We start from the raw sequence: 20534 nt of genomic DNA, 5'->3' as shown, positions 1-20534 counted from the left end.
TCTGTCTTTTTCATGTTTTGTTTTGTTGTTTTGTAATTTTTTTTCTGCAACCCCACGAAAAAGGGTAAAGGCTGAACAGACAAGGGCCCCTTTGCCAAAAGATAGTTCCTTCACAGACAAATGGTGGCACAGCAGTGGCTTGCTGTTGTTTACTGCTTGTGCTGTACTTGTTCTGTGGGGATAGACTATTGTAGCTGCTTGGCCCTATCATCTGATATTTTTCTTCACCATCACATTAAATAACCTCTCCAAAGAGCCCAACCCCACATTTTTGCTTTCCTATTGTTCACAGAAGTGCAAGTATAGTCTTTCACGTTGGTTTCAGTCTCCTTTAACAGAACATTTCAATAGTTTTATATAATCATAAGCATTCAGGACTCCCTTGTATTTCTTTTCCAATTAATATATCCTGTTGTTGTTAGAGCCTAATCGCTACATTCTCTTTAACCTGCAGGCTGTGGTGAGCTGACTGCAGGATACCAGCAGCTATTCAGTGTTAGGAAACAGGTCTGAAAATATAAATCATTTCTTTCTTGGCATATACTAGACACAGTCCAGGATATGTTTGCATTAGCAGTTGCCATATTGCATTAGGATCTGTGGTGATTAGATTTTCAGTAATAGGAGCAGGGCAAATGTATTATATAGTTAGACAATTAAACATATTGTCAGACTGAGAGTGAAAGGATGTGGTAATGGAGAAACAAGGGATAAGACAGGCTTTTCTTTGGAAGGAGCAAATGTGGAGAGGTCATGTTAGAGACAGCAGGAAGTTTAAACAGAGTTTAAGGCAGTTGCTTGAGGAAGCACCCTGACAGGACAGTGGAAATCATGTGAGCAGAGAAGGTTTCTTTAACATGTTATGGAAGAAGGAAGGATCAACTTGCTTGTGAAACACCAGTAAACAATTTGAGCTGGATTAGGGTGGGCAGAGAGATGCCACAGGATCTGGTGTTGGAGTAGGTGAGAGGTACTGAGCTGCAGAAGGCAAGAGAAATTTGAGAAAGTGTGTTTAGCCTTGAGAAAGAATAATGACAGAGAAGTGACTCGGAGCAGAGGAGATTTGGTTCTGATTTAGCACAGTTTCAGTGAAGCTGTGTTTACCAAGAAAGACTGGTAAAAAACTGCTAAAATTTTTGGACCCGTTGTGACTGTGTATCTAATGACTCACAGTTGTCAGCATTGTTTTCCCTTTTCCTTGTTTTTGATTCTTTCTTTCCTTTCCCTCACAACTATGAAAAGCTCCTTGAAGTTAATGTAAAGACTTTGGTTGATTTTTAGCGGACTATGGATAAGCCTCTTCTTATGTCATGGCTGAATGCTGATGTCTGAGCTGTTCTGGTTCCAGGCGGCATTTATAATTGCATGTTATTATTTGAAAAATAATGATTTTAATTACTTTCCAGAAAAGATGATACAAAAATAATCTATATTATTTTACTTCTTTTAATTGGAGAACTTTTCCATACTGTAATGTGCCTGAGTAGGCCTGTTCCATCATGTTGTCCATTTTATTTTAAAGTAACTTGAAGAGCTAATACTTAGTTATTGGGCTATTTTCCTTGATCTCCGTCCACAGAGATTTGTTTTTAAAAAATACTTATCTTATTTTTCATAGCTGATGTGACTGATTCAGATTGGATTATTTCATTTGACCCAAACTGGGGCTGCGGTTCGAAGATCTAACCGATCTGTGGGCAGCCCTTTTTCTTTAATAGCAGACTAATTGGCAGACCAATTAATCTGCTCATCTGTGAAAAGAAAATTTATAGCAATAAGTAGTTCTATTTCCAGAAGTCATTCTTTAAAGTAACATTACAGTGGCCTTGTTTACTTCATGCCCTGCAACACGATCCAGTGCTTCAACAGTAGCACAGGTCAATTAGTGGACAAATTAAGCAATTATTAGCCACTAACAAGGGTGACTGGCATCATTACCCTTCCTGTTTACCAGCAAACTGTTATTTTAATACAAAGATCAACAAATAAATTAGGGCATCTGTTGTATTGCCATGTCTGCCTTGAAGTAAATTATATTAAATGGGCTTTGGTTGCTGCCAAATTCTTAACCCCAGCCTAATGAGATACACTGATATGTCTCTTGCTGATTATAAAAGCTGTAAAATTTAGTTTGTATTGATTTATTAACAGGAGGACCAAGTTCTCTGCGATGGTATTTTTTTAATAGTCTGATATCTGCCTTTTTACTTTGAATGTTATTGATCCAGACACTATTGGGTTCCTCTGAAAGACAAAGCTATTTGCTAATTGTATTGATTATTTGGATGCTTACAATAATTTTGTGGGGAGGTTTGTGTATGTAGATGTATGCTTTCCTCTGATGCTTCTCTTATATTCCTTGGAACTGCCTTTACTTCCAGGTTAGACTTCCTTGAGTCAGTTATTTTTAACTCTTGCTTTGTATTTTTATCATGGGGTAAGACTTCTTCAGATTTAATTAACTGTCTCCTAAATAAGAAAATACAGTAAATCTCTTTGGATTGGGTGAACTTGGCTGCAGTACCCCCTAATATATTGTGGTACGTTGGGAAATGCTGAGTCTCGTTTGCCACCAAGCTGCTGGGTGCCCAAGGTCAGTCTCGTCCCTTTAGTCTGGTGTGCCTGGTGCAACAGTGAATCATGCACAGCAGAGGCTCACCCATTGCGTGTTTATACACAGCCTTCCATATCATAGCACGTTCTTGGTTAGGGAATAATAATTCCCTGCATGAAGCTGAAAACTGTAGCTTCTAGTTGCCAAGATGCCTTTGCCAAGCTCTGTGAGTGAGGCTGCATCAATAACGGGAGCAAAATGAGCAGAACCTGGGCAAGCCTCTTCCCTGGTACAGTTACAGCCAGAGCAAAGCTCTGAGAGTTTGGGCTCTTGTGTTACCTCCTGAATGAAAAGCAGTCATGTTATCCCCGAGGTATCTGTGGTCCTCCCTGCTGCGTGAAGAGCTGTTACAAGTACATGCTTGGTGCACTGCCAGATCTCATGGCAAAACTGTTCCACCAAGGTCTTTGGTGAAGTGATGATCGTGTACACAATGCGATACTTGTGCTGCTTTTATTGTGGCTGCTTTGAAAGATCATACCTGACCTAGGATAAAGTAGGTTCTGGACATACTGATTTCTGAATAGTTAACTCTTCCAAGTATTCTAGAAAACACAGACTGATGTGATGTTTTGAGTCTAGTTACAAGCCCTTTAAAACTAAAACCAGCATAGTGTCTCAAGAAACCCTGGACTAAGTGTGGGATTGTATCCCTTTAAGTAGTTTTGAGCCCTCCAGGTGTGCATACTGTGGATTATGTTTTAGACACTGCCAGAAAACAGTTAGAGCAGCAGTTTAACATAGCTAAGCCTTTCATGTTTGCATACAGTTAGGAAACCTGGTTATTCAGGATCCAACTGTGTCCCTGTCGTTTCTTCGTGTTCTTGCTGTTGTATAATGAACAAAAGACACAACACCAGCCAAAAAGCAGATCGATGTTTGGTTTCCTTCATTTGGAGGAGGTAATTGCAGAAACATTTCCTGAGCAATATAATTATGTATATGCTAATTTGCCTCAGAATTCAGGTTTAGTCTCTTCTCAAGTGGAAGACCTGGTTACAGAAAGGGACTTTCTCTTCTTCAGGATTAGTCACTAATAGATGAAAAAAATGCTGATGTTTAGAGTCAATTATACCTTGATCATCGTAGACATTTCAGAAGCCTCATTTTTCCCCATGTGCCTCAGCAAATTACAATTCATTCCAACAGCAGCACAGGCTCCGTTTTGTTAGTATTTGAAATACAGAATGGGCCTTAGGAAATAGGCTAAATGAAGGAGTTGTACAGAATGTGAGATTTTAGTCCCATCTTTAATGTATGTTTCAGCCAAGCTATAAACAAGTGTGTTTAACCTGGCATGTACCTGGGTTTTAATTTGTTTGTTTTTAGAGATTCTGACTGCATCGCAAAAAATCAGGTCTAAAGTAAGCTTTTTTGAAGTCAGCTAGTTAGCCCATACCATCTCTTCTATGCTGAATTGTTGCTTGTTATATCTATTCCCTAGGGCTTTGCCCTGTCCAGCGTTAAACGTTTCCGATGACGGGGTTCCACTCTTCCCCTGGAGAGACAATTCCACAGTCTAATAGAGCTCGCCATTAGTGAAATTTTACTGATAATCAGCCTTAATTTTTCTCTGCTTAATTTTATCCTGTTACTAGAGTGTAGTGATTGATTTATTCTGGGGAAATTCAGTAAATGGTTCCTGCTTCACAGGATGGACCTTACAATAAATAGCAAATTGTCATGACCTATCTGTGGGTGTCCTGAGATTACACAGGAACTCAATTTATCTCGACATTCATTCCCTGGAAGCTATTTCTGTCAGTACCAACTCAGTGGAGGAATAAGCAATGAATTTAACTGCCAGACTGCCTGCCCCCTGCCCCAGCACCAGCCTTGGAGCAAGGAGATGTTTAGCTCCTCCCTGAGCACAAGGCCCAGAGGCAGGAGCTCCTGCGGGGTCTGGTGCTGTGACTGTGCCCGAAGGAAGGGCATTTAGGATCTGATTCCCCTGTCACTTGTCTTGGTTCCACATCAAAGGAGCTTCACTGATAAGGTGGAGTTACTCCTGGTTTTTATGGGTGTAAAGTAAGTGAAGAACCTGACCTTATAAATTCCAGTCTATCAATCCCACAGTTTCCCTGTTCCTGGTACAGAGTTTATGTAACTCTCCCAATTTTAGTGAGGCATTTTATACCTCTTTATACATGCAGATGATCTGAACTCTGTGTTCATATGTCAAGGGTAGGTCTGGGCATATGCTCAAACAAATTTGAGGTGCCTCAGCTCAACAAATTGCCACTCATGAGCTGAGCTGCAGTATATGCCCATGTATGCATGCTATGTATGTAAGGTGCTAGGCTTAAACTAGTAGGTTTTACTTCATTTCACCACTTAGGAGGAGAAGTGTTTTGTTATTGTGACTCAGCTGATGAGCAGTAACTTCTCCCTCTGTGGAAACTTGACTGTGTCTGATAATGTAGCCATATTGTACTTGCATTATGAGGATGGACTAAGATATTTATCCTTAAAGTTCTTATTTCTGGAGTTTTTAGAAGGTGGCAGGTGCTACATGTTTGTAAGTGGTTTGTTCTGTTGGAAGCAGGCAGTGCCAGGAACCAAAAGGAATGATCATTCTAATCTTTTATATGTGAAATTTCAGATAGATATCTGGAAATCATTGATGTCATAACCCCCCCTTTTCCAACTCTTCTTTCATTTTTCTCAGGTATAATTGATTTCCTTGTGAGTCAGCATCCTATTGCGAAAGTACTGAGAGACCACCTGGTCTTCAAGATTGCACCCATGCTCAATCCTGATGGAGTATACCTAGGAAATTACAGGTATGGTACGGAGTATGAATCTATGTATTGTTATATCTACCTTATACACCCTGCACTGTTTTGTCACTGAATCTTATATGGCTTGTTTCAATTCATTCCTCTTAAACTGGAGGTTCTCATGTGGCTGTATGCTTCCTGAAATTCCCGCCGAGGAAGGGGGCTCAATGGAAAATTTGCTTGCTTCAGGAGGTAGACAGCAACTCTCCAAGATAGCAAGGTATCTGCTCTGCAAGCCTCCTCCAGGTGTGGGAGTTAAAGTCAGCTTAGAGTTAGACCTTAGCTGTGTTTTGTAAATGCATTCATTATGCTGCTCATCAGTCTCTATGTAAATGTGTCAGTCAATCACAGTTCCCTTCAACTACCCAGATCATCCATTAAAGTCACAGATTTCAGTCTATTATTGTGCTGTAATAGATAGGGATATGTGGAATGGAATAATCATTCCACCCTATGCTAATTTTGCTTCATTTTAGTATTTGAATTAGTACTTTACCACCTCCTCTGTTGAGAACGCATTCAGATAATCTTTTGTTTTCCCTAAAATTGTTTGCTCTTAATGCATTTATTTACAAAATAAATGTGGTGCTGGAGGTGATAATTAAAAGCAGTTGATTAGTTGATGATTTGTTTGTGGGGGCAATTACATGTACCACATAGTTCTCTGGAGAAGCCCCTGAGAAATGTAATAATACTGTATGTGGTTTTGCTTACAGCACAAGACTAAATAACACAATACACTCTGTAGCCAGGCTACCCCGAGCTTTGATCTAATTAGGTATTGCATTGCTAAGCAGAATAAGACTGGGTTATTGTGTGGATGAGGAGACCACCGAGGAAGAAGCTAGAAGTTGCAGAAAATGGCGCTGCTGGCTCTGTTCTTTGTTTTGATATGTGCTGCTTAGCCCTCCTGTACTTTGCTACTCACTCAACTGAAATAGCAGAGAATTGCGTGGGTGATTTCAACAGTGCTTATATACATGTTTTACAAGTGAAACTTCCAAGGACACGTGGTCTCTTTCCAGCTACACTGATACTCCCTCAACTCTCAGCAAATCCAAAACCAGGGAGTGATATTGCAGTAGTGGCATCTGACAGCCCTAGGAATTTATCATAAAGGTTATGTCACCTTACAGGAATAAAGCCTTAAAATGGGTCTAGAATCTGATACTACATTGCTTTACTCTGTTCCAGGTGCCCTGCACGTAGGCAACTCCAGTTGCAATTAAGTAGCTTTCATTTTCCCCCATAAATTTACTTGCCCTGTATGTTTTTCTCCTGCACTATTATTTGTACTTTTGGGGAGGCATGCAGCTTTACAGACATGCATGTGGCTTATACCTTGAAAAGCCTTTCGGGAACCCAGGTATTATGAAAGGGCATGTGAATTCATTTGGAATTGCTGAGCCTGATGGTATACTATTGTTTTAGCTTTTCATGATACGCAGAATTTTCAACCCACCTGAACTAAAGAGACTTCTAATGAGGTAGTTGGAAAAGCATTTGATTTTCTTGCAATTCTTCACTTTATTTACAAAAGATCTAATGTAACTAATAACTTAAAAATGAGGGTAATAAGCAAAATGCTACCTATTATCTTGAGAAGAATATTAAAAAGCCTAGTAATGTGCCGGCGTTGTAGTTAACTAGTGCTGAGTGAATAATTTACAGCAAACACTTTATTTCCTGCTCATACAAAATCCACAAGCACATCATAATTTATTTGCTTGAATTTACTGGATGAATTTTAAAAAAATCTCTGAGGATCAGTTGCTAGTATTTGAAAATTTAACTCTGAGGCTTCTCTGTGATTGGCTAGATAAGTCTGTTTCATCTCTTTTGGTCTTTGTTCAGACTGGCACATAAATAGGGCTTTCAGAAGTCTTCCACGTAGCATGCTACAATACAGATCTACTGGCTGGGGACAATCCCCCTGCTTTTGCGAACAAGGTCTGTGGTGCCATGTGCAGCAAGAGCAGTTTTAGGCATTTGAACTTCCTGTTATCTCCCTCTTTCTCAAACCAGCAGCTAGTGACTATTTCTTTGGTTCATTGAAGGTTCACATTCAGAGCTATGCAAGCTAAGATAATGAAATGGGTAATTAAACCTCATGCTTGAGTTTGTAAATTGATCTCCTGCCAGCGTGAGAGAGATTTTTTTTACCCCACCAGTACACAGCTCTGTACAATTGGCAAAGTATACTGTCGGATACTTTGCTCTCCTCTGAAATCTGAAAGGCGCAGTGGGCACCTTTAAAAGCCTGGGTATGTCAGCAGTTCTCGTAGAAGGGTGTCCTGGTTTCAGCAGGGATAGAGTTAATTTCCTTCCTAGTAGCTGGTACAGTGCTGTGTTTTGGATTTAGGATGGGAACAAAATTGATAAGGCACCGATGTTTTAGTTGTTGCTAGGTAGTGCTTACACTAGCCAAGGACTTTCTAGTTTTCCATGCTCTACCGACTGAGAAGGCTGCAGATGCACAGGAAGCTGGGAGGGGGCACAGCCAAACTGGCCAAAGGGACATTCCATACCATGGGACGTCATGCTCAGTACAGAAACTGGGGGAAGCTGGCTGGGGGGGGAGGGCTGCTGCTCGGGGACTGGCTGGGCATTGGTCGGCGGGTGGTGAGCAATTGTACTGTGCATCACTTGCTTTGTGTATTATTACTATTATCATATTATTATCATTATCATTTTATTTCAATTATTAAACTGTTTTTATCTCAACCCACAAGTTTTCTCACGTGCTTTTCCAATTCTCTCCCCCATCCCATCGGGAGGGGGGGGAGTGAGTGAGCGGCTGTGTGGTGCTTAGTTGCCAACCGAGGTTAAACCACGACAAAGGGATGGGATATACTAGTTCTCCTGTGATCAAAACAGGAACTAACCACTCGTTTACCCAGGATGATATGGTAACAGTTGGCTGGTGGGATTTTCTTCATTGTCATTTTGGGGGATGCAGGACTTTCACCAAGGGTTTGGGTCCTGTGCTCTTCTCCAAAATCCTTGTTCCTTTGTTCAGAGTGTTTGTGAACTGAGGTTTAGGTGTTTAAGCCAAAACTGCAACAATAATGCCAAGAATTGTCTATTATCTATAAACTGTTGCTCATTCTCAAGAGAACAGACCAAATGGGTTGTGACTCTAAAGGAACTTTTTTGTGGTGAAATGTGCATAACCAGCAACAAGTGAGTTTAATTATCACAGCTATAAAGCACAAGTGCTCACAGCACAGACACATCTGTGAGGAAGGTGGTTTATATGTTGCATGTATGTGTTCAGGCGGCTCTAAAAAAAATGGTCATGGAAATGAACGTCAATGCCCAGTGTATCAGGATGCATGGAAACAGGGTGCTAAACTTTACTGATTTATTCAAGTATATGCAAGAGTTTAAGAAGTATATTTGTGGACCCATACAGTTAGGAATGAAAAGACAAGGTACCTTATGTGACTTAAAGGGGTGGTTAAGCATCCCCTCTAATTTAGAATGTTTGGAAGGTCTATACACAATTTAAAAAATTATTTAAAAAAAAAAAAGGACAAAAGTTGCAATTTGATTGTAATCTTAGAGCATAAATTTTTTAATAGAAAGTGAACTAGTATGGTTCTATCTCTTAATAGCTATTACTTACATATGCAAACCAAGAGAGGTGGTGAAATTACCTCTACTAGACTTTATTACCAGTAAAGTTTCTGACTGACTGTTTAGGAATCAGAACATTTAATTTTTGCTTTCACCTGTTTCTTTCTGAAAAGAGCTGAGAAATGAAAAATCACGGGCAAACCACACTACAATAGATCAGAGTTGGCTGGATAAAAGTGTCAGAGGGGTTAGGTGCAGAGAAGTGGAGCCCTCAGAGTGCAAATTCACCTACAAGCCAAAGTACTGAATGGCTAATTGGGATTGCTCCTGCTTGCACTGCTAGCTGCTGTTTGCTGGTTTGCTAGCATCATACCCTTCTGTGAAGATGACTAATACACTGCACTCTTTCTTCAGTGGAAAAAACCCTCCATAGTCCTTTTCTGGCCACATTAGTATACCCAGCTCTTTCTAAGATTCAGGATAATGATAGGTACCTGCTGTTTACTGTGGTCAAGGATGTAGGATTTCTCCCAAAACAGGAAGACAGGCTTCATCCCTTTCTTGAAATATTTAAAGCCTGGTATTACTGTACTTCTAAGTGTAACTGGCTTTGCAGTTTCAGTGTGTAGAAAATGTTATGCCACATGGGCCTGTTAATTAAATTGCCCAGGAAGATGCCATTGGTTGACCTAGCTAAAATAGTGAGTCTTCAGCATAATTTGCCCTCTGTTCTGGCTGGTAACTTGTTCTCAGCTCCCACCTGAATTGAAAGACCCCTTTTGCTGGGGATGGTGCATGACTTGATCTTTAGCTTTGTGAAAGAACATGGCAAAAAATAAAAATATTTGTGAGTTTCTCCATAACACTAATCTCACCCTCTCTGATAGATTAAACTGAAACAGTTTTAGGAAATAAAGGAAAACTAGTGCTGGGAAGAGAGATTTCTTGACTTTTCTCTCTCTGTTTGCAGTATAGCATTATCATTTGCTGAACCTATTGCCATCCCCAGGGAGGTGGGTTTAGACTAAGAAAAAAAAAAATGTGTTCTTGATTTAAAAGTCGTGCATCCCCAGGCTTGGCCTGAACTTTCCTTTATTGAGAGCTTGTTCTTAAGCTGGCATTCTGCAGCTGAATGCTGAAATGTGTCCCTGCAGGCGAGATGACTGTACCACACCATCTTAGATTAGTTCCAATTTGTCAGCCTCACCTTCCAGAGATGAAACCCTATACTGGCACCAAAAGGGATGTGTTTCTTAGTCTGGGCAGCTCTTCACTGACGTATCCCAGAAATGCCATGACAAGGCAGTTGAAATATCCTGACCATTCTCTAAAGGCTTTGTTGCATGACCCAGTAAGGCTTCCTGTTCCTTGCTGTTTCTGTGTTGCTTTCAGTTGGTTAGCTGTGACAGTATCAGCCTTCAGTAGATTAAAGCCATGAATTAGCTGAAATGTTCTGAACTGTCATCGCTACAATATCCTCTAGCTTGATTGTAGGGACTGCAAGAATTTGTGTGAATGGGGAGAAGAGGGCACACGCTGATTCTAATCCTTTTTTGTTTCACTGTGAGATACGATATTTTTGAAGTCAACACAGTCTTTACTGCTTGCTTGTGTGAGGGGTTAACAAAGCAATTTGTTGGATGGAAAAGAGGCCAGTCCTACCCAGACTGGAAAGCCAAATTCACCATAAACAGTGTCAGAGTCCATATTACAATAAGAGCTGTGTTGGGATGAAGTGTTTTGGACAAATGGTATATTTTTGCCCCAGAAATGTAGTTTTGTAAGGACTGAAATGGTTTGTGGAAGTGAGTTGAATTTGGCAAGTTGTTTCAAGTGAAAACAGGGAGCTGGGAAGGCTTGAGAAACATTTAAAATTATTCGTATCAGCATTTTATAAAGGACAGTCTTCTCTTGTTTTTGTTTGTTAATGGCATGATTTGTTTAAACACTGGCCTTTTTTAAAGATCCCTTTTGAAGAGTCTGAAATACAAACAGAAAGCTAGGCTTTGGACCAGATGAAATATTTCAGATTTATCCTGAATAGGCTTTTGTGGACTTTATTTCTGTGACTCTAGAAATAGTCAGAAGTTCAACATTCGTGTTCACATGTAATTTATGAGGGGTCTTTTGACAGTAAAAGCATATGTGGACTTTATCCAAATTATTTTAGCTCTAAATCAGAGCTATATGTTGTAACACTGAGGAGTGTTGATTTTGGTCTTTGATAATATCACTTTGAGGGATATATACCTGCATACATACATAGCATTATCATTTGCTGAACCTATTGCCATTCCCAGGAGGTGGGTTTAGACTAAGAAAAAAAATGTGTCTGGGCCCAGAGAGTTGCGGTGAATGGAGTTAAATCAAGTTGGCGGCTGGTCACGAATGGTGTTCCCCAGGGCTCAGTTTTGGGGCTGGTCTTGTTCAATATCTTTATCAATGATCTGGATGAGGGGATCGAGTGCACCCTCAGTAAGTTTGCGGACGACACCAAGTTGGGCGGCAGTGTTGATCTGCTCGAGGGTAGGAAGGCTCTGCAGAGGGACCTGGACAGGCTGGATCGATGGGCCCAGGCCAATTGTATGAGATTCAACAAGGCCAAGTGCCAGGTCCTGCACTTCGGCCACAACAACCCCATGCAGCGCTACAGGCTTGGGGAAGAGTGGCTGGAAAGCTGCCTGGTGGAAAAGGACCTGGGGGTGTTGGTTGACAGCCGGCTGAACATGAGCCGGCAGTGTGCCCAGGCGGCCAAGAAGGCCAACGGCATCCTGGCCTGTATCAGAAATAGTGTGGCCAGCAGGAGTAGGGAAGTGATCGTGCCCCTGTACTCGGCACTGGTGAGGCCGCACCTCGAATACTGTGTTCAGTTTTGGGCCCCTCACTACAAGAAGGACGTTGAGGTGTTGGAGCGTGTCCAGAGAAGGGCAACGAGGCTGGTGAGGGGTCTGGAGAAGAAGTCTTATGAGGAGCGGCTGAGGGAACTGGGGTTGTTTAGCCTGGAGAAAAGGAGGCTGAGGGGAGACCTCATCGCTCTCTACAACTACCTGAAAGGAGGCTGTAGCGAGGTGGGTGTTGGTCTCTTCTCCCAAGTAACTGGCGATAGGACGAGAGGAAATGGCCTCAAGTTGCGCCAGGGGAGGTTTAGATTGGGCATGAGGAAAAATTTCTTTACTGAAAGAGTAGTTAAACATTGGAACAGGCTGCCCAGGGGAGTGGTTGAGTCACCATCCCTGGAGGTATTTAAAAGACGGGTAGATGAGGCGCTTAGGGACATGGTTTAGTGGGCATGGTGGTGTTGGGTCGATGGTTGGACGCGATGGTCTTAGAGGTCTTTTCCAACCTTAATGATTCTATGATTCTATGTGTATATGTGTATATGTATGTTCACAGTGACTGGGTATGTTATATGGTTCTTAGTATCACTTGTCCAGTTGTGAGACAAGGCTACTTGTGTGCATACTGTCATTTGCATAATATCTCTTGATTATTTTTCACCTATTTTTCTGGTGGGGAAAGTTTTTTTCTTAGCTTCATTTAATGTATGTGAAATTTGTGCATTGCCTTGAATTGAAAAACAGAGTATCCATCTCAGATGACAAGATGAAGCTCTTGATGGAGTTTATTTTTCCTAATTAGGTGTTTGTCATTGTGTATTCTATATAACAACATATGAGTAAACAATCGTGGACCTTTTGAATAAATTTATTGGTTTTATTTATGTTACTGGGCATAAAAAAATATATAATTACCAGGTACAGATGCAATATAACTGGTATTTAATGACAATTACTTTTTGTTACCATAGAAATAAGTCCAAAGTAGTTACCTATAATTTCTCATTCCCAAACCTCACACATGTTGTATTGTGGTATTACCATAGTAATTGCCTATTAGTCATCATAAAGTAAGCAGTTACCCAGAAGATATCAGGATAGTGTGAAATTTCTCATCTCCTTCAAAACTTGCAGCACATGCCGCTTCTCGTCTTCCTTTAGTGGGATTTTTGCCTGAATGACAAGAATGTCCGTTGTACATTAACCCAAGGGAAGAAGGGATGTGATTGAGAGAGAATTGTGCTCTAAAAATACACCAAGTCAGGAGAAGTATGTTCCATCCCCTGAAAATATAGAACTATTTCTTATTATTGAAAAACAGGGATTTTTTTAATCCCACGAAATGGAGCTTTCTTCCTTGCCGTGAATTTCCTATTTATTTTTTTCCAATTCATTTGTGACCAAAGAAGAGGCTATACATCTTAGGGGGTCTGTGAGAACAGCCGTGCTGTGTCAGACCTCACGAGCCCAGTATCTGCTAATGCAGCAGTGGACAGTGCCAGTCTCCTTGTAAGAGCAGGAGATGCTCATAAGATCCCCCAAGTACTTTCCCAGCTTCCAGTGACTTTCGTTTCAGACATTTCCTGAACTCATGGGATTTCTGTCTGCTCAGTAAAGTGCAGTGGATTTGTCTTCCTAGTACTTGTGCAGTTTGCCCTCAGATGGTAAGCATTAGCTCTCTGTCTCCTCTGGCCTGAGGCTGTTCAGCTCCTGTCCCAGTGCGGGAAGCACCACCCACTTCAGCCTGCTGTGAGCTTCATGGGCTTCTCAGTGGCCCCTCTTGCACCTTGTTTGTCTTCTTAATTTAGATTGCATGTTATTGAGGCCAGTAAGTCTCTCTCTGTGCCCGCCTAGATCACATTTAGTATCAGCTGGGGGCTGATGACGCATATGGAGGCAAATGATGTTCCCCTTCATAGCCAGGACTGCAGGAGAGACAGGCCATAGGTGCCGAGTGTGTTACTGACCACCTGGTAGAGTGGTGGCAACTGAGCTCTTCTCTTCTCCTCCCTTTCCAATCTCAAAATTGGAAATCCAAGGTGGCTTTCCAATGCTTCAGTGTCTTTTGACAGCCTGTTGGATTAAAAACATAGCTGTCGCCAGGACCAACCACCCTGATGATGGGGAAAAAACAAACAAAGAGACCTGCTGCAGTGAGGGAATGGCCATTTCCTTGTATCACCTTCTCCCGTGTGGCTGGGGGAGAGGGCGAGGCATTGCAGAAGCTTTCTCCTCCCCCAGGTCTTGCTTGGCATTGAGGACAGGTCAGGAATTTTCTGTGCTGTCTTTCTCCTGCATCCTGCATGTGTTTGTGTCTGGTTTGGATCTCCCAGCTCATGCAGTGTGCCAGGCTGCGCCCTGGAAATCAAAGTCTGGGATGGATCTGCAGCTGTGACACAGGTGTGTTCTGGGCAGCAGCAATGGAAAAGATCAGGGAGGGAAATGAGCAGCAGAGGTTTTCTCTGGCCCTCACATCCATCTGGCTCGTAGCATTGCCATTCCTTTCTGCTTGGAAGTTTTCTTTCCATTGTGGCTTTTATTGCCCAGAGAGTGCTGTGATCGTAAGACAGTTACAGTGGTTGCTGTTTTGCTCACCATTACTTAAAAAAAGCTTCCTTGTAAAAAAAGTTGTCATCCTTTATCTTAAAACAAATACTAGGTTTGCAAAAGGGTTCCTATCTACTGCCATTGAAAATGCTCTTTATATTGATGTGGTAACTGCTCATTTAAACCGTATTACAGCTCCTGAGTATTTTTCAGTTGCTATTGATGTGACAAATTCTCTTGCACAGAGGACTGCACCAATCAATAGAGTCAGTATATGTGCTTTAACAACAAAGCCACATGCCTTGGGGTTCCAGTTGAATCTGAACCTTTTAGTAGCATTAAATAAAGCTATATTTATTTTGCTTTCGGTGCAAGAAAAAAAAATCTGAAACCAACCTAATTTAATACAACTTGTTGGAAGGGTTTGAAGGCAGCATTATGGGGCCATTTTCACATGTGATGAATATGTAACTAGTGTCAGAGCTGCTATTTTGTTGTTGTAAGCGAACCCTTCTCTTTTAGTTAGATTGATCTGGGACTACAGAGTAGCCTTTTATTTTTAGACGAGCAGGGAGAGAAGTCATAATGAGAAATATTGAAATCATAGCTTTTTTATATCTGCCATTATTCCACTGAGAATGAGACATGATGTCCTTAAAGAGACAGGGCTATTTATTTTCCATTTAAATAGCACCATTTGTGATTATTACCTTTGAGCCGTTATGCAGAGAATAAGCACCCAACTCATGAATCCCAGCCTAGTGAATCACAGTTTTGTACCTAAGTGCCTTTTATGTCTGTGAGTTGCTGTAGGAGCCCATTGTTGACCTTCACTGACTTTATTTTTTGCATGTTTTTGTCTTTTAGAAGGTATTTGTAATTAACAGGGGGTCTTAATATCAGTTTGGTTGAAATGTTTGTTTCCTTTCCTCCCCTCCTGAATAGCTGATGTTAGGTCTGAATAATCCCATCTGTGTTTCTCAGCTTTACTTTCAGTTAAGTAACTAAACATATTGGGCTTTCTTCTCTTTTTTTCTTTCCTCTTTTTTAAGTCTGGCTTGTAACTCTGGTGATTTGAGTTCTTGTTCATAGCAGCAAACAAAGGACCAAAGTCTCCAGTGGTTTGGTTGGTTGGTTGGTTTTGTGTTCTGTTTTGTTTTATTTGTTTTTTTTTTTAATTTTTTTTAATTCTGCAAATATGTGCTGGTTTTGGTTGGGGTAGAGTTAATTTTCTTCATAGGAGCTAGTATGGGGCTGTGTTTTGGATTTGTGCTGGAAACAGTGTTGATAACACAGGGACGTTTTTGTTATTGCTGAGCAGTGCTGACACAGAGTCAAGGCCTTTTCTGCTTCTCACACCACCCCACCAGCGAGTAGGCTGGGGGTGCATGAGAAGTTGGGAGGGGACACAGCAGGGACAGCTGACCCCAACTGACCAAAGGGATATCCCATACCATATGACGTCATGCTCAGCATCTAAAGCTGGGGGAAGAAGAAGGAGTGGGGGGGACGTTCAGAGTGATGACATTTGTCTTCCCAAGTACCATTATGCATGGTGGAGCCCTGCTTTCCTGGAGATGGCTGAACACCCGCCTGCCCATGGGAAGGAGTGAATGAATTCCTTGTTTTGCTTTGCTTGTGCGCACGGCTTTTGCATTACCTATTAAACTGTCTTTATCTCAACCCACGGGCTTTCGCACTTCTACTCTTCTGATTCTCTCCCCCATCCCACTGCAGGGGGAGTGAGCGAGCGGCTGTGTGGTGTTTAGCTGCCGGCTGGGGTTAAACCACGACAAACTGACTTGGTAAACTTCAGCCAATTTGCTGTAGATCTTTGTTTTGGTTTATCCATCTGCAATTTAGGAATAATTAGGTCTCATATATCTAAAATTAGCTGTGGAGCTACATTTATTAGTGTGTGTTAAAAAAAAAAACAAAACCAACCACCAAACAAACAAAAAAACCCGTGTTGCTTTCCTTGGCTTTGAGGCACTATGTCAGTACCAAGCACTATTGTTTAGAAAAACGATATCTTTAAATATACCCATGCAATCAAAGCAATGCTTTATTGTTAGTTTTGCAAGTGAGAGAAGGGAGAAACATGCTGGATTGGTCTCTGTCTAATGTTGTAGTGAGCTGAGCTCTACTTCTCGAACAGCAGTTGCCAGGCCGCAATCCATGGCATTTAAGAGCTGATACAAAAGACTGGAGGGCTGGTCCGAAAAGGCTATTTGCCAGACACAGGAAGTTATGGCAGTGACACAACCCAAGAAATATGCCGTGTATTCACAAGTGCCATCTGCTGGTACAGTTTATTGAGCTATTTCCAGCGACAGGTGCAAGACATGCCTGTAACTGGCTTTTTTTATTGGTGGTCCTCAGGCAGCTGCCTGCTTACATGGCACATATTGTTAGCTTCTAATATGCGTTGCACCTAGCAGCAAATGCCACAAAGCGATCCGCCCACCCTAGCAGTTGCCATAAGGATGCTGTGCCAAAGAGCCTTGAAAGAGGGGAGGTGTCAGCACAGTATCAAGGGGCAGGAGAGGTGTCCATGGGGCACTTATCCCAAGAGGAGATGGTCTGTGGTATGGAAAGTGTTTGTGTAGCTGTCAGCAATGGGGACAATCCAGCATCCAGTTGCCAAGGCTTTGTCTCTTCCATTCCCCCAAATAAAATTAGTGATACTGCTGCTTTGCTGAAGGTCTAGTTCAGGGCAGTGCTCAGAAGCGTCTCTTTCAGTGAGGACTCTGAGTCAGGAGTGTGTGTTGATTCTCTGTGGGCTTTCTTCCCCTCCTGCCCTTGCCCTTTGTTTAGTTTTCCCTCCTTAACACAATTACTGGCCCAAACAAAAGGTGTGGTTCCTTGCAGAAATCAAGAGCAGCCGAAGTTTAGTGTGAACTGTGCTGCCTTTTTCTGCATTATATTTACCTTGCCAGCAGCATCACTGAGTTGTCGATTCATCTGGGAGCAAATCCCAGAACCTGAAGTGCTGACGAGCTTGAGCTCAGCTCCAGCCCTGCCTGAATTCTCCTGTCCTGGGATGTAAGAGCTGCATCCAGCCCTGCAGACACCCACGCAATTGAGGCTATAAATGGGGATTCAAGCTGTCCTTGTGTTATCAGTTATTGAGTGGAGTTGTTCCCTAACTAAACTCCTCCATTCTTCCCCATCTTTGGGAGTTACTTTGGAAGAGATTTCTCTGTTCTGACTCCTGGCTAGCGTGGAGTTACTGTAGTACTTGGCAGTACTCTCCTGACTTCCTGGAGAAGAGAAGGCTCCGGGGAGATCTTATTGCGACCTTTCAATACTTAAAGAGGGCTTATAAGAAAGATGGGGACAGACTGTTTAATAGGGCCTGTAGCGATAGGACAAGGGGTAATGGTTTTAAATTAAAAGAGTGTAGATTCACACTAGATATAAGGAAGAAATCTTTTACGCTGAGGGTGGTGAAACACTGGAACAGGTTGCCCAGAGAGGTGGTGGATGCCCCATCCCTGGAAACATTCAAGGTCAGATTGGACGGGGCTCTGAGCAACCTGATGTAGTTGGAAGATGCCCCTGCTCATTGCAGGGGAGTTGGGCTAGATGACCTTTAAAGGTCCTTTCCAATGCAAACCATTCTAAGATTCTATGATTCTCAAGAAGAACTGAGACCTCCTGTCTGTTGGTCCAGGGGGCAGAGCCAGGCTACTTTTGTATTTTAGTTTTACAGGTTACACTTCAGTGCTGGTTCGTGCCAGCAGGGTTTGTCTTTGCAACAATTAAGTGAAAAATGGAAACTACAAGTCAAGAGGAGAAATATTTTCCTTAACTGTAGAAATTACCAATTAGAGGTCAAATTCTGCCTTAATGAGAGCACCTATTGTTCCTTCTGGGTGAACAACCTAAAGAGGGAAAGTGAGGAAGGTGCTTTGCCTGCTATCTGTGAGCATAGGAAGGCTCAGCGTGTAATTAGTGTATATCCCAGTTTTGGATTGTTCCACCCCAAACAGCATCTCAGAATCTTTTCCAATGTAACTAACATTCCTTTCCCCACTCCCAACTCCCCATTTGAGCAACATCTGCTCACCTACACCTACAGATTCACCAGCTGTCAGGGAAGGCAGCGGAGGGATTAATTCATTAAGAGCTTTCTGGACAGACATCCTGGGATTTTCTGAAGTTGCACCCATTTACCCAAGGTCACCAGCAAGTAGTGACCACTCCCGTGGTCTCTGCAAGAGTCCCCTTCCTTCTAGTCAAGTTTTATCATGTTATACAAGTGAGAGGTTCAGTATTCACCATCATTCACTGGGGAAGGATTTATCACCTATCAATAGAAAGGTCCTGTCTTCCTGTTCCAACTGCCGCTATGTGGGTGGGGAAGGGGAAATCCCATCCAAGTTATTAGGAAAACAATAGTAGCCTAAGGGAATGTTTGTTTAGGTTGCTTTGTTGTTGTTTTCTTTTCCTGGGTGAGTTGGGTTCTTTTCTTTTTTTCTTTTTTTCTTTTTTTTTTTTTTTTTTTAACTTGCAGCACTTAAAATGATGGCAGCTTGCTGTATAATTTATAATATTAGTCCTAAGGGCAGCGTCATGTAACATGAAAACAATCCTGAGACAAATCTAAATAATAAACATCTATTATCTAAAACAATATTGTATTAATAAAACAACATTAAATAGTCTGGGGATGTACATTACTTCTGGGGAGTGTAAAGGCAGACACCTGCCCAAAGTTCCCACTCACATGCCTTGGTCAGCATGTTGGCTCCCTGTAATCTCTTTGTGATGTAGAAGAGCCTTGTTTTACTCTTTGGAGTAAAGTATCTCTAAGTGGTTCAGAGTTGTGATGTTTCCTCTTCTCTGTTTGGAGAAGATACATTTTTTCTTGGGTTAATTCTCATACGTGAAGTCTCCCAAAAGAAACATGGCTAAGTGTTGAGTTTCAGGAGCTTGCAAGGTGTTGAGCTCTTGAAAACTAGTCCTGGTGCTCATTTGAAAATTTAGGTTGTGGCTGTAAAAGAAACTTTTTATTTAGCTACTAGTGCACAAGCCTTTTCTGCTGAAGCAGAGAGAGACTGGAGACTGCTGTTTCACAGCTTCTTTAAGCTAAGGAAAGTGTGTGCTGGTACTCAAAGGGGCAGTTCAGTTCTGTTTTCCCTCCTGGCTGTGCATCCCTGCCATCTCCTTTTTGCCAGGACTGGTACTTGTGTGGCAGTGCTGTAAGCCAGAAAAGGACCGATCCTGCAGAAAACCAGCCTGACAAAACAGTTCTCACATGGCTCCCTATGCAGCCAGAAAAATGGGACCAAGATAGGAGGGAGGAATGAGCAGAAAGGGATCCTTTTTAGTGGCAGCTTGGGTGTAGATGGGCTTGAAGCAATTTTAAAGCCAGAGCCCAAGATCTAGGTGGCTGTTGTGCAGTTATTCTGGGGACCTTGGAAATGAAAGACAGTGGTAACCAGTGATTTCTTGGATGGTTGTTGGTGTGTTCAAATGCAACCATGCCTATATGATCTCTTAGGATTATTATTTGCTAACAGCAGCAAATGATTATACTACTTGGTAACAAGTTGGGTGACTCGACATGTCCATTCAGGAAAACAGGGGCTTTATGGTGTCAGAGGCTGGAAATGAGCTGTTTCCTTGCAACTGTTAATACCCCATTATGTACACACAGTGAAAAACTGTCTACAAAATCCTTTTATCTCTCCACTCCCTATAAATACAGAAGCCATCATAGCTGTGCTGACATGGCAGAGGGAGCAATTAATCTCATAGCAGATTACTTCTCTGCTGCCCCTGGCACCAGGCAGAGGGGGGATGCCAGGGTAGTCTGGGAGGAGGTAGATGTGACAGCTGATTGGCAGCTGATGGCTTTGCCTGGTTGGTGCCTAAAAGCTGGAGGAAGAGCCAACATGGAGGAGTTGGGGTCAGAAAAGGGATGTGACATTTCTGGACACACAGTGTTGAGCCACAAAAACATTAGCCATCTCTGCCAGTGTGAGTGGGACAGGTATTCTGCCTCTTCTTCCCCTCCCAGACTGGCAAGGATGTATATTAATAGAAGTATATGTGACCTAACGTGCAGCTACTCAGTGTTAACCCAGGTCCCCAGGGAAGAGAAGTGCTTATTTTGGGTTGCGCAGATCATAAACCTGCTGCGTTGTGTGGTGCGTGTGCTCTGAATAC

At 42.1% G+C, this 20534-nt stretch overlaps 1 protein-coding gene across 1 annotated transcript in view; it reads left to right on the top strand.

The window, feature by feature from the left end:
* AGBL4 (ATP/GTP binding protein-like 4) overlaps positions 1-20534 on the top strand; it is a gene marked incomplete at its 3' end in the record, with an annotated part of 877516 nt that overhangs the window by 756074 nt on the left and 100908 nt on the right. Inside the window, exon 7 of the mRNA XM_009318724.1 lies at positions 5283-5397. Within this exon, the coding sequence (XP_009316999.1) occupies positions 5283-5397 (115 nt within the window). The remainder of the gene's footprint in view (positions 1-5282; positions 5398-20534) is intronic.

This window comes from Pygoscelis adeliae, unplaced genomic scaffold (assembly GCF_000699105.1).
Source record: "Pygoscelis adeliae isolate BGI_AS28 unplaced genomic scaffold, ASM69910v1 Scaffold82, whole genome shotgun sequence".
Classification (NCBI taxonomy): Eukaryota; Metazoa; Chordata; class Aves; order Sphenisciformes; family Spheniscidae; genus Pygoscelis; species Pygoscelis adeliae.
Note: the sequence above shows the minus strand (reverse complement) of the source record. Positions and strands in the feature narration are given on the sequence as shown.